This window comes from Seriola dumerili, unplaced genomic scaffold (genome assembly GCF_002260705.1).
Source record: "Seriola dumerili isolate Sdu_G_001 unplaced genomic scaffold, Sdu_1.0 BDQW01000081.1, whole genome shotgun sequence".
NCBI classification, from domain to species: Eukaryota; Metazoa; Chordata; class Actinopteri; order Carangiformes; family Carangidae; genus Seriola; species Seriola dumerili.
The window spans coordinates 4768299-4783620 of NW_019174336.1; the positions used below are offsets into that span (position 1 = coordinate 4768299).

Here is a 15322-nt window from a genome sequence, read left to right on the forward strand (position 1 = left end):
ATATAAACAAAGCATGAGTGCCCTGTCTTACTCTAAGTCAAAAATATATCATTAAAGGTACTGTATGTAACATCCAGAATCCTTGCTAATAATCACACTGGTGGCCGTGTCAGTGAACTGCAGTCAGCGTCATGTGGCTTGTGTTCGCTGTTTGCCTAGCTTTCTCCGAGATAAGCAATGTCAGCCTAGCTAAATTTGTTGGATGATGGTTAGTGAACTAGACAGAATATTATAAATAAGATGTGTGCCACACTTCATTACTGACATGATATAGACTGGAGATAATACACATGAATCTACAAAGTAACAGGTTCTAAAGAACAGACGTTTTGTGCTGAGAGCAAGTTGATGCTTGACGTTAGCAGGCTCCATTTCTAACATTAGCTAATGATGCACACTGTTGGTGCTGCAGGGGAGTGGAAGAGAGGTATTGAGATCAGTTACTCAGAAGCAAGCTTTAACGTCACATGCTTTGGATTTTCCAAGAAAATACTTCCCAGAAAGTCCTCTAAATCAGCCTATAGGTTGTTAGGAAACCAAGAAAGTCTCATTTATAGTTACATTACAATCTGTTCACACATTGGCAATAAGAATACATGTAAACTGCTTCACATTCTTAGCAAAATGAAAACTTCTGGCCCAACGTGTCCTCGGCCCGAGTCTGGCCCACATACTTCCACATCTGGGCAGATTCCAGCTGTTATTCTCCGGTACTGGCTGAAAGCCAAAAGATTTTCTATGTGTGTGCCAGAATTGGTCCAGATGTGGAAGTAGCATTTGACAGTCATGCTGTATATGGGCCGTGGAACTTTGCAGGGCCTTGATCAGAAGAAAACAAAGATGTTACCCAAGTATGGCCCGGATTTATTTTTGGTATCTGGGTTAAGTGTGGGACAATTTCACTTGATGTCAATTTTGTACATGAACTTCCTTGTAACAAATATTTTCATGCCATTTCCAACCATGGGTCAGTGAACCTTATGTTGCTTGTTTAAAAAATACTTCACTTCAGAAACAGACAGACTAAAATCATCTGTAGGCAGATTAAACTCTGAACAGTGTCCTGTTGAGACGGAGTGGTCATACCATCATTGCAGGAGGGGTCGTCAGTGGAAAACACACATGGGGGGTTATCCAGCGGTGGGCCCCCGCTGGGCCAGTGGATCTTCTCTGTCTGGGACCAAATGATCTCTCTCATGGTTCCATTGTAGTACGCAACAATCTGCAAACACAAATGAATTCACTGATTAAAATGGACGAAAATAAAAAATATTATAGCAATTTCTAATTTCATTGTCAATGCAATCTCTCACTGAAGGTTTCTAAGTTAACATGAGACCGTCTTGCAATGGGATCACATCAGCCATGACGCCCTTCAACATGTTGACATTCTGACCCATGAGTACTCATTATTACCAGCCATAACAGCGGGGATGGTATTGTTTTCACCTTGCGAGTCTGTGTGTGTCATCATGCCAAAATGTGGTCCTGGAGACAGCTACTGTAGCGGGAACTAACACAGGCAGTTTTGAGTAATTTGGCAGGTGTGTATGTGTCTGTGGATGTGTTTTGTCACAACAATAGCGTCACACAACCGTGTAAGATGCAGTCACAAAACTTTTCAGGTACATTTGCGTGCAATTTGAGACAATAAAGACGTCACACTATTCCTTTAAGACACAGCATTAATTTGCCAATACTTTTCAAAATTCCCAGTGAGTTAATTATCTTTTTACCTTGACTTAAAATATTGTCTTGTAATCACTATTTTTAGACTTAATTAATTGCCCCAAGAATATGTGTGTTATGTGTGTGTGACTTAAATTCAAGGCAAAATTCAATCATGACCTTTTGATAACAAGCTTAAAAAAACTAAGTTCATATGTCAATATAATCAATGAGCTCAGAGTGATGAGACGATATCTTTATTTCTTAAGACAATGAGATAATTAAGTTGTGATCTCACAGTAACAGGGCTAAAAAATATTCACCTCAGACTGGCTTCAGTAGTTAAGTAGAACAGAGGATGGTATATAGTATTATTCTATCGGCATTAATGTTTATTTAAGAGTTACATTAGGTGTTTAACAGAAAAACTAGTTTCTTGTCCTGTTCTGTTCTTGTTCTGTTTCTGTGACCTATGATTAAAACATATGAGCTAATCAGGAGCTACATCTTCACAAGCAAAGTTTGTTGCGTGTGTGTGCGTGTGTGTGAGAGCTTTATTTTGACGGTGCAGCTTCCTGAGCAGCATCTGTTGTCCTGCTGTGAAACATGACTCTTGTATTTCTCACTAGCTGGAGGAGTTGTGTCGTGTCCCCTCTGCTCAGACCTTGAAGGCTGTCACCCCCACAGAGGGTCATCAAAACAATGCTGAATTTGACGGGTGGAGGGGCAGAGGCTGTGCAGTCTGAAATAGCGCCGGTATTTCAGTTCAGGGGCTGTGTTTACCACAGTCTTCGGCCAAAAACTCTCCTCCAATAATTCACTTCATCTGTGTGTGTTCACTCGTTAAACCTTGAATACCTTTTAGGCTGAAAGCAGAACAATTTAGCTTATTTTCAGTGCAGCTAAAAAAAAATGTATTGAGAATAGATAAACGTAAGAGTGAATATATGTTGAAAACACGGAATATACACAATGCGGACAAACGTTTGTCATATTGAAATTAGAATTGGAAACACATTACAGCCTGTTTACAGGTGTTGGGGAGCACTACAGCATGAATGTGTGGAATAAAAAAAAGACAATGAACTGTCCATCTTGAATCTTACAGTGTTATAGATGTGCAATGCTAAATCAGCAGTGTAGTAGTAAGATGTCTCCTCACGAGTCCAAACCATGACAACAGTGTACACCAAGTGTACAGTGAAACACCATAGTGATGTAGGTTAATTCTTGTCCTCAAAAAATAAGATTTGTAAACTGAGTTTAAGATCACATCATTATGCGTAAAGACATAAACAAACAATACAGTTATCCAGAGAATAAGTGCTTACAGCAAAGCAAGATATATCTTGAATACGATCATGATGGAATCTTTTTTTAAACATATGAAGCCGTCCATCACAATGAATCAGCCTGAGTCATTTTGATGGATGCATATTCTGTTTTGAAAGTGAAGTCCATATATTGTCATCTACACAACACGTTCCACAGTCTGAGGTCCTGAAAGCTAAAACCGTTCTGTGATGTTTTCAACCAGGCTACAGGCAACTCAGGTCAATCGGCCACATGAATCAACCAATTAAAAGCTGAGGATAAATGAGACCAGGAAGTCACGCCGACAGCCTCTGAGGACTGCTATGAAATTCTAACTGAAGTCAAATGCCGATAACCCACTTCTTCTACCCTCACAGGAAAAAAAAAAAAAAACACAGGACAACACTGGTTCACGGCAGTGTTTGCAGAGCACAAAATACACAAATATTTTCATTGGACTGTGAGGGAAATTTGAGGTTTTATGCATCTTATCATTAGAGAACTCAGGACTGCAGAATATCTCCCAAATAGTAATATCATTTGCCTTCCTTGTATCAACAACCAAACAGAAGTAATGGCTGAAGTTTTAAACTACGCAACACAATTTTAATAAAGTTCTCATAACAACAATTAGAAACACAACCTTATAGAGACTAAAAATTATTCCTTAAAAAGCTCCAAGTAAAAGGTTCCTAGTGAGAAAGCTGACAACAAAGACTGTTTTGCAGTCAATTACACAATAATGTTACATATTATTAATTCATTTATAATCATTATAGCAGTTATCGGCAGTAACATGCTTGCAACTCTTTTCTTTCTTAAACTTACCACATACAAATAATAAAGAGCAGTACATAAAGACAGAACAGCAAAATATGTCACAAAGAAAATCTACAATTACTCCTCATTTAATGATCAGTCCAGTTTATTCCCTACAAAAAGAAACTTCTCTGTGTCAAATCAGTTAATAATCTGATCATAAGACATCATAAGCAAGTCCACCACCGAAGCTTGGTATCAGACCTTACCTTCTGTGGTACCAAGAACTGACAGCTGGCTTCGTCAGATTTATGGTCTTGTTCATGTATTATATGATTAAATACTTCCTGATTTAGTCAAGATTTTAGACTATTTTATTGTGACAAAGTTCAACAGCAGTTGATTTTATACATATATATAATTCTGGACAACAAGAAAGGGTTTTTGTATGGCATATGTTCAGATGACAAAGTTTAACATTTGAGATCTCATATTAAAAATATTAATAAAATACTATTAAAAAAAACCTCAAGAATGAGGCTGACATGGTAATAATAGGTCAACTGAGTCCCTCACTCCCTCATTTGCCTATCAGCTCAGTCCATGCCTAAAATCAGCTTATAAACTGCCCCGACTCTCTGTGACAATCTGTGTGCCCTTGGGTGCATTGAACCTAAATCTTAATGCCGAAAATGTGGTTAATGATTATTCTTGCGCTCTCTGGCATTTATGAAGATTCAGTCCAATAAAGTCTTATCAGAGATTTCAGCCAACATCTCTACTGCAGATTTAAAACAAACATCAACTCTTCTCATGGATGAGACTACGACAGATAGAGGGGTGTGTGGTCGCTAGCAACAGCAAAAAAAACTCTTCCTTTAAAGGAATGTGATGTGATGTAATGAGTCAGCATTTTTGCACCTCCAGTTCCCTCACCCCAAAGTTGATGGGGTATTTGAATGGGCTTTTGGTTAGATGCCTGAAATAAGGTCTGTGGTTAATACAAACTCAAGACATTTTCACATTTTATTCTACAACATAAAATGTGTCAGTAAATACCCCAGTCGTGAAGCTTTTACGTGTTTTACAGTTGCTAACAAGGGGCTAAATAAGACTGGAGGTTAAACATCATCACACCGAGCACGAAAAACAATCTACTCACCAGTCCACCTTTATAGACTTGTTGTGTTTAGACTCGCGCTCTTGCAAATTATTCCAAACTTTGTAAGAGGAAAGGCTTTTATAGAAGAGGTAAGCGCATATTCATGCAACTGTGGTGTAGTTTGTTTATAGTCTAACATTCGTTTCTTTTTTGGCAATTGTACTGAGGCTTCAAAAATCAAAAAAGCGGTGTTCATTTGTGAAGATTATTGTGCTGAAGAAACGTGTCACAGAGCTTATTTTCTGCAATAATCCAAAAGCCAGTGGGAAATTCCCATTAGCGTTTTGTTGAGAGAACCAGAGTGATCTCTAACTTCTGGGTTGGCCTACAAAAATGTCATCCCTGCAGCACTCTATGACTCCCCATATGAACCTCTGCTGATAATCACAAACACAATAAATATAAAGCAAATCAACGACAGTAGCAGTAAATGATTTACTCACCCCGTACTCTCCTGTCTCCTGGTCGGTCATCGCCCACAGGTTGACGTCTATATCCCTGGCATTTTTGTGGTCTGTGTTAACAAGTCCCGTCACTCCTTAAAAAAAAAAAAAAAAAAAGACAAAACCCACATCAAGAGTGTGATTCAGTGTGTAACATCACATAGTGTCCATGAGATGTGTTCATATCATCTGCTCCCATTCAAATTTAGATGATTCAGTATGTGCACACAGGAGTTTTTCTCTTGTCATCAGTGTCTGCATTGCAGGGGCTTTTCAAACAGGGACCTTCCCCACTCCATCACAGTGTTACTCTGTTTATAGTCCGCTGAATGAATAAATACAGCAGCAAGTTTCTGGATGAACTTTGCTCTCAGGAACTGTCGCAACTTTTCAAAACAGTTGTTACTCCCAAATAAAACGTACTCCCGAGCTTCTTTTGTTGCATTTCTTCTTTTTTTTTTTTTTTTTTCCTTTTCTTTCAACATTTCCTGCTTGATTTTTGCACACAACACTTTACAATAAAATGAACCCATCTACTGTTTCCTAGACTAAAGAATGGTATATTTGATCCTAAATACAATGTAACCTTTAAGTTGTTAATGTCTGAATGACAATATGAAACGTCTGTCTTAGTTTGAGCAGTTTACGAGTATATGTTCGTTCAGGTAGTCGCATGGGACTAACATTGGAATGGAGCGTCTTCCATGGCGAACACAACACAGGTCTTGCACATGGTCAGTAAGTCTGTATCGATGTTTATTCACTGTTGGAGGGTTTTATAATCCACCCACTCCCCACTATTTGGTTTGGGATGGCACTTCATGTGGCGGACCCTCCACACAAACGTGCAAACGGAGTGGAAGTGGGTAGAGAGAGGGTGCAGGGCAGGGGCCGTTATATTTGGATTATTTCCTGTCAGTACAATATTCTTACCATACTGACTTTATGTGTGTATTAATAAGAAACAGACACCAGAGAAGTTTCTACAACATCACCAGACTTATGTTACCTGAAAAGTGACAGCAAAAATATCTGCAGGATTTTGCAAATAATCCTTCAAGAGACAGTGTTTGACGTTGTTCCAAGCTGGTTCACAAAGTTCCAACACAGATGCATCAATTAGGCTCACGACATTCATTTCACCTACACCCATGTACTGCACTGTCGAATGGATTCTTTCAAAACAGATAATGTGGAAACTCATGATAGTACCACCACCATTTTCAGTATTATCACAATTTACATGTCACATTTTTCAGCTTAGTTTCTATCTTGTAAAGAGCTCCATTAGCAGACACCACACTGAGCTTTATTCTGTCTAGAACAACTAAGTACAACAAAGGTTAAAAAACAGGTGACCTCTAAGCAGAAAAAATACATTTGCTGGGTCAGTACTGGATATTTGAAAAGCTCTTGCTTCTATAAAAACAGATAGCATCAAACATTATCAAAATGTCCATGATAATGAATTGAAAGTTTCCGTTGTTTATTCTAAACGTGGGCTCTCTTTTCCTTCTTTTCCACTAAAACAAAAAGCAAAACATCCCTCATCAACCCTTTTAAGCTGAAGCTACAAAATTCCATTGTTCTGCTTCTTCCAGTGATGTGAAAGCAGATCTGGCAGGCAACAATATAAACAAGCAAGTGTATGAGCACCCACATCAAGCATCAAATGGACTCTTAACTGAAGTGTTGTGTGATAACTGTTCAATAACACTGTAATTATTGTGTTGAAAGGGCATATTTTAATCGCATTTTGGGTTCAACGGTGTTTTCCAGTGCTGTGCAGCTGTGCCGGTCACTTGGCCTCACTGCATGTTTACTGGAGAGCACTGTTCCCTGTACTGATTTATAATGATTTTCAGAGCCAGTGGAGCCTCCTGCATTTACATATAAATCAACATCAAGTTCATATACGTGTATATCCGTGTGTAGCTGCAGGTTTTAATGAGTGAGTATATGTAAAATAGTAAAAAAAATATAACTAGTTGAGACACACTACAGACTTTTGATTAGAGAACTAAACTGCTGAATAATCAGGCTATAATAAGTACATAACCCAAGTGGTAGCCTGTATGTGTAATAATATCCTAAACATATGCAATATTATCATGTGCAATGTTACCAATGAGCAATACAACTGAGTACATGTACTTATTCTGCTTTTATATCTCCCCTGCTATTATACTATTTATTGTTTGTTTTATACTTATTCATTTAGATTGTAATATGACTACTTGTCTGCAAAGTTATGTTTACTATATGTGCCACTGGAGATACTTAATTTCGTTGTGCACTATGCAATAACAATGAAGGCATTGAATTGAATTGAATTGAATTGAATTGAACTGAATCACCCCAGAAACGGCGGTTCTGCGTCCTCATTGTGATGTTAATGCCATCGTTCTGGGCTCCCCCATCCGCCAAAGTCTCCTCCAAGGCCTTTGCGTACAGCACGAAACCATCATAGAAGCTGCCAGCAATATAGTCCATCTGAAAGAAGAGAGACAAAATTCTGAATAACCAGCAACGGAAATTTATGCAATACACAGGGTTTTGGCTTCGGACCTTAATGATGTAATAAAAAGTTACTTAACATTTCCTTCAGCCAGGGCTAAAAAGCCTGCTTCTATGAAATGATACGATTTTGGCCAATCAAAGTGCCAAATACCAACAAAGAAATTATAACTTCTTTAAAAAATTACAGTTTATTTTAGTTTACTAAAACTCACATACTTAATGGCTGAGATGAAAGCAGTCATAAAAAGTAAAAGTACTAATTGCTAACATTATTGTAAACATCATTCCTCATTAACTGCTTACAATTACACAGCACAGTGGGGATTTTTCTGCACAGAATATCCCATAAAAGATTAAAGAGGTCATGATGCACGGGGGTTTTCATAGGCTATAACTTACCAATGATGGCTCCAAGTGCACACCGAAATCCTTCTTAGCTCTGGCATGGAGTTTCTTCTGGAAGTCTATGTACTCTGGATTATCAGGAGGCCGGTACGTTATGACGAAAACAGACTGGAGGAGACACAGAAACAGATTGAGAAATGTGACCTGAAGATTGAGCCATGAAACATTCAGAGTGTTTGTCTTTTTCAGACTGAACAGGACACTGGAAAATCTTGTGAAAACACATTTTATGAGTTTCATGTTCTGACTGTAATTTTAAATTGCTATCTAACATGTTATTTAGTCTCTTTTTCGTTCTTAATGTTTTAGAATTATGCCAACGAAGTATGGTTGAAATACTCTCTCTCTGTTTCATCTTGTTTTATAACTACTAGTCAGTAATGCCAAGACTCCATATGTTAACTCGTGTACAGGCTAACGGTCTAGCAGGCTAGCGTTTTAGCATGCTAACGGTCAAACCAAGGCTAACAGTCATTCCTAAGCTGTTAGTAATTTGTGACTCAATGCGTTGCAGTATTTCTGCTCATCTCATCTTTCTCATTTGATATCAGAAACAGATAGATACTGTGTGTAAATTACATCAACTGTGCTGTGAAATGACCTTTCACGCAACATAACATTTTCATACGTAAGCTAAGTATGCTAGCCATTGTGAACCCAGCCAAATGTGTGTTTACAGTTGCAGTGTCCCAATCTGTTAAGGGAATTTTCTAGATGCTATTGTCAGTATGAAATAAAATATAAATTACATAAGAAGAAGAAAAATTTACATATATATAATAAATAAAACAGTAATGTAAAGCACAAGTTATACCAATGTTACTGGTCTGATTGTATTTCATTGTTTCCAGAAGCAAATGTCAATAGTATAAAATGAAATATACTGACGTAATATTCCTCATATACAGAGAGTCAGTGCTAATCAGTGCCTGTCTAACCCAGGCTGTAGCAGATACTAGGCAGCTTTGTGACCCCAAAAGAAAATCACTTAGTTTTCTACCTGTCATGTGATACCAAAGTAGACAGACCCTGCATGCGTGTTCTCGATTTTGTTCTTGTTATCTTAAGATGATATAATGAATTATTCTACAAAAAAATGCATTTTATTCTGAAAGATTCTTATAATATGTTAATTTGTATTAAGCAAATATTTTTCAACCTTTTTTAAGATTAGAGCTATGACTTTCACATTCTGATAAAATGATAAAATCATGTAGACAAAAATGCATGCTGATAAAATCAAACCCATTTTATTGTTTGTCTGGATTGTCTTACGAGACACTAATAAAGAATTTTAAAAAATTGCTTGCCCTTAAATGTCCAGCTGAAAGAGCGAATGTCAACAATCAATTCTTTCATGATTTGTCATATGGGAAATGTTGGAACCCAATCACAAACTTCCACATGCCCTTATCGCTCTGAAGGAAGCTTACTGCCATAATGAGCCCTGATACAAATTAACGCTTTGCAAGATCAGCAAAACGGACGCCAAAGTTCATTCTTCAGCCAATGTTAGGAGCAGTTCATTTTTGGATCAACACATATTGAGATAATGCAAAAGCTGTTTAATAGCGATTCATGGTTTCAACACAAAGAAGACCACTTGAATTAGTCATTAAATCTGGTCTCCAATCTTCAAATTGCTTTTTTCTTTAAATAAATCCACCCCTTGTTAACAGGAATATATCATGAAACAAACTACAATATGGTGAATGTGTGTAGGCTAATCAAAGCAGTTTTCACTTATTATGAAAAAAACATTTGAATTGCAAACAAGATTGAGTAAAAATGTCAATTCAATATCCTCTTTGACAGAACAAATTAAATTACTTCTTTATTATTAAACCTGACTTTAGCTAATAGCACATTTAAGAGGAACAGATAAGAGGGTATTTGTGGAGATAAAAGGCGTACATATGTGAGTAATTATGCCTACAGGCACAACACTAAATCACCTTTAAGCCTACAAATGACACACAATGGAAGACATTCATTTCCACACTATCTCAATGTTTCACATACATCTTAAACACTATAATCAAACATGTTTAGTCCATTATGACAGAAACTACCATAATCAATTTAATATTATGTTCGATTTATAGTCAGGAAGCCGTTTTCCTTCAAAACTTCAGTTAAAAGAAGCCAGGGTGACATTTAGGAAATAAATTAGACGAACGGCACATCTGTGCCCACTCTGCTATGTCTCATTGCACTAATTTGTAGGGCTAAATAGCTTCCTGTGAAAACACATCCCCTAATTCATTAATGTCATGCAAGAATTTCACTCCTTGAAGTGGCTGAAATGGTTGGGGGGATATATATGTCCTCTGGGAAGACTCAGTTTACCTACCACTTGGAAAAAAACGATGCAGCTTCCTAAGACCATCAGAGTGCACACAAGCTTTTCAAATACATGGCTGTCATTACCTTAAAAGCTTCCAACACCATGCTTTGGCTAAGTGTCACTCATCTCAACGGTACATGTTAATTGAAGCACGGTCACTACTTAGAGTAATGTCAGTCAGTTGGATGAAGACTCCAGGACCTTGAATCACTGCCCACGTTTCTGATTTTTGCAGTGATTAGATCGGCCTGCTGAAAATAATGTAAGCAATAACAACTGCTCAGACAGAAAATCTTATCATGAAAACAATGTCAGAATAGTGAAGTGAAAATAAACTGGCAATTCAGTCTGATTGTCAGGTTAACTTGGATCCAGTTTGTCAGCTTTTCTGATTTATGAAGTCAATGATTCAGAACTGAGAGGTTGAATAAACACACACACACAGCAATCTTTTTAAAGTTTGTTTTTTTAAATGATAAAATCCTGTTTCATTTTTCTTGATTGTAGTGCTGCAGGGCCTCATTCTTCGTTTTCTCAAGATATAGAGCCTCATTTAAAGCACTGAACAAGATGATGTCTATTGGAAACAGTCTAACTACGCAACACTTTTCACTGGTTTTAAGAAAATACAGCTTTTATGACTCCATTTGATAGAAATGATCAAATAGTGATGGGCTCAGTTTCAAGGTGGATTTATTTAACGAAAAAATTTTTTTTACACTTTTCCTGTGTTTTATTTGAAGTGTTGATCCATAAGAAGATACATTTGTAGCTTTAAGAACCAAAAACCATCTCAATGTAGTTTTAGGCTGTGTGTATTTCTCTGTGGACTGAGCGCTTTGATAGTTTCACAGTATTATTATACTGTAGAACCTACACCTTTATAATCAAAAAAGACATGGACATCTCACGTCATATTATATGGGACCTTTAAGAAACTTCTTGGAATGAGTGATACTTGAAACCATTGACAAGTATTGTATTTGAATCAACTGTTGGTTTTCATCAGGATTTAAGAACTTGGTTCTGTGTAACTCAGTAAGCAGAGCCCGATAAAGATTATGGGATTTAGAGAGAAACTGGGAATTAAATATCCCTTCTCTCAGACATCCATTTTCCAAGCCAAATGGTGGTTTTGGTCTTATATTATTTCCTGCCTCGAATTACAAAGCAGATGAAACAGTGACAGTCCACATTCAATAAATCTACAAAGAATCTGAACACAGTCTCAACTTATCAAGAGTGACGCTCCAAACAGACCCATGGCTTTTTGAAATCGCCCTTTACGGCTCTGTATGTGAACATGTATGTGCATGCATGTGTATATGTATATTCATTGTACCTTGAAGACCTCAGTGAGATCAGCCTTGTCAGAGTCAGGGCTCTTCCACGGTTTGCGATCCGTCAAGCTCTCTGCGAACACGTCCAGATAGAAGATGGCATAGTTTTCTGGGTCCTGGATCTCGCTCTGAAACAGTTTCATGATGTTCAGGAAGGTCTCCAGGGGGCCGCAGATGTATACGACTGCAGACAGAATGATAACAACAAGATGTTTAAAATAAAAAAATAATACTTTTCTTTATACACTGCAAAAACAAAATCTATCTTATAAATCCTTATACTGAGTCCAAAAATCATATTTACACTTAACAAGTGAATAAATTTGCCATTGTAATGAAGTTTCAGTGAGTTTCCAGTACAAATCAACATGTGTCAAATGTTAAGAATTTTCTAGATTCAAGTGTGATTTTTCTTGGTTTTTCTTTGTCATTTCAGTGCATCAATCTGCTTATTTTGACATCTTCCAGCATACTGACTCACAAGAAGATCATTGAAACAAGTTCATTTGTGTTGGAAAGCAGCCTAAAATACCCATAAACACTGACTGGAGACTACAAGTCTTTTAAGGCACAGTAATAGACAACATATGCACAACACAACACACGAGTTGGAGGAAAAATTTCACTTGCTCAAAGGCCACATTTACATAACAAGACTTGCTGCGCAGTTCTGTGTTTTTTGTCCACATGTGAATTTTATGGCCATATTTGATTATTTACATTCAAAACAAGACATATACATACATGAATAAACACCAGATGTAAAGCTGAACCAGATTACATCTGCAACAGGCACAAACAAGTCAGGCATAATAACTGAGGCTGGAGAGCAGGAGGCAGGCTGGTCTGGTCTGTGGCTGGAGGGTTGACCATAGAAATGGGAGGGGCCTGTACAAAGGGGGCGTGGTTTTATTAGCCCCTTCTCTAGTAGATACACTCCTTGATTTTGTTGTAACTTGCCCAAATCCTCAAATTTCCTTCCTTTGCACAGTGTTGAAGTTTTAAAGCACAGCTGTGACCTGTGTTGAGTTTCACAACATCAGTGAGCTGGGAGGAAAGCTGGGTGAAACAAAATCACTTATACAGCAGGAATCTGTAACCTCTTTGACTTAAAAAATATTGGGAGGGAAAATAGTGCTGAGAGTTGTTAGACAGTCAGACCAGCACATGAACATCATGTGATTAAATGTCTATGTGCTTCCTTTCAGTCTAATTGATCTAGCTTGCTACCATTCTCACCGACAATATTAATAATGTCTGTTAAAACCAGAGCGGTGGGTCACATTTTCCACTTTTCTTTTGTAGTTTCACGTAATGTGACAAGCAACATAACGTGAGCAGTGGATAACATACTGGCACGTATTTCAACTTTCGCAATGTCTGATTCTAATAAATGTGAGGCTTTGACACACTTCACTCGTCTGCAGCAGATGCACCAATGAAAAAAGGCAGCAAAGAAGTGAAACTGGAGACTGAAATCATTCGGGGTGAATATTGGAGGAGGACTTCATACAGTGGAAACAACTGAGGAAAGAGATATTCAAGGAGAGATTCAAAAAACATTTTTTTAATCTTTCAGTTCTGATGCTGGTAAAATATTAAAATTATACTTTTACAATATCTTACTTGAGAAATATAAATTTAAAAAGTAAAAAGAAAAATCATGTTTTTTCATGTTCAGTTTTTTTCAATGTTAAATGTAAACACAAAAAGAACCTTGCCAAAACAAAATCTGATCTAAAATTGGCAAGTTTTTTCAATTTAAAACCAGGCACTATCTGTTTTAATGTTGATTAAAATTAGGTATCTTACCAAATATTCAGTGCCAACCATTCTGTGTTAAAAAACAACTGGGTTTCAAACATAAATAGAAAGTTTTAGATTTCAGCTTTAGTCTTAGTGACCTGGTAGACATTCACTGTCTTGCTCAAAGACAGTCCAACACTTTTTTGCTGTTGCAGCAATCAAACCTGAGGCCCATGTTACAGTCTCTGAGAGCATCTCTATACCCACTACCTTCACCCTGCCACCTACACCCTCCTGCTGTTGAGTCATGAATAAAAAAACGTAGCATTATTTCCATTTGTAGCGTATGTCAGAGTGGCTGCTGCCAACTCTGAGGCAGCGCTCCCAGTTAGCAGACATTTCCTCATGTGTTAGACCAAAGTTGGCCGCAGCCTAGACCCCAACTCTCATCTCTTCCAACATGGTTCGCCATGCCAAGTAGTCCTGCTGTCTCCTGGACCGCTCCCAAAGTAAATGCTGCTACACAGCCGAGGGAAAATGTCCTCCTGTGTTGTAGCGGTCGTACAGTATATGGACCTGCTGAGGCTTTACACAAAAGCACATTAAATTATTTGGTACAAGTTGTTCCACTTCACAGACTCCAGGATGGTAATCAGCTCAGCTCTGCTCTCTACCCTGCACAAAATCTCCCTCTTACATAATTTAGCCCGTTATTAAAGGTCCCATATTATATAAAAAGGTAGATGTCCATGTGTTGTTTGATTATAACACAGGTCTAGGTTCTATATTAATACTGTGAAAGTATCAAAGCGCTCAGTCCACAGAGAAATGCACACAGCCTGTATTCAGAAACTGAGCCTTAGAACGAGCCATCAGGACTTCTGTAACTTTGTGATCTCACAACAAAGCAGATTTGTTTACCTGAAATCTGCTATATTTTTATTGGCTCACTCAGAAAACAGTCAGCCAATCTGAAGAGAGGCTCAGAGCCTCCTCTCTTCTGATTGGCTCACCAACCTGTTGTTTCTAGAGCTCCTGAGAGAGGAGATGTCAAACTACTTTGAGATAATTTTTGGTTCCTGAAACCACAAATATATCTTCTTATGGATCCCCACTTCAAATAAAACACAGGAAATGTGTAAAATATGGGACCTTTAAATCCGAAATTCATATTGTCATAGGACAAGATTGTTTCAAGGTTTGTCTGTCATCAAGTCTCATTTTTACCTCTCATTTTTCCTGTTTTTATTCTGATAGTTTGCAGGACTGTCTCAAAAACCTGTTGACCGATTTAATGGAAAGCTGAGCCAAGTGATTCCTCTTTGATGTAGAGCCAGGATTTCTCAACAGTGCAAGATAGCGTACAATACAATAACGCACAAATAAGAGGACGGATGCATGAGCTCTGGGTACTTCCTCCTTGATAACAGTGCAGTCTGCCATTTCAAGATAATGACACTTGATAATGACCTAAAAGAGGCCTAAACCAAGAAAAGTGAACCAAGGAAAATACAGAAAAAATAAAACCTCCTGAGGGGTGAATGAGACATCAAATGACTTGTTTTTTCTGTGCTGCACACTTGTTTTTCTAAGAATAAAGCTTCCTGCCATCATGTAA

At 37.7% G+C, this 15322-nt stretch overlaps 1 protein-coding gene across 1 annotated transcript in view; it reads right to left on the reverse strand.

The window, feature by feature from the left end:
• npr2 (natriuretic peptide receptor 2) overlaps positions 1–15322 on the reverse strand; it is a 68472-nt gene that overhangs the window by 42880 nt on the left and 10270 nt on the right. The window contains exons 3-7 of the mRNA XM_022744441.1: positions 11961–12142; positions 8266–8379; positions 7704–7839; positions 5347–5441; positions 1087–1222 (exon numbers count right to left, since the gene is read on the reverse strand). Of these exons, the coding sequence (XP_022600162.1) occupies positions 1087–1222; positions 5347–5441; positions 7704–7839; positions 8266–8379; positions 11961–12142 (663 nt within the window). The remainder of the gene's footprint in view (positions 1–1086; positions 1223–5346; positions 5442–7703; positions 7840–8265; positions 8380–11960; positions 12143–15322) is intronic.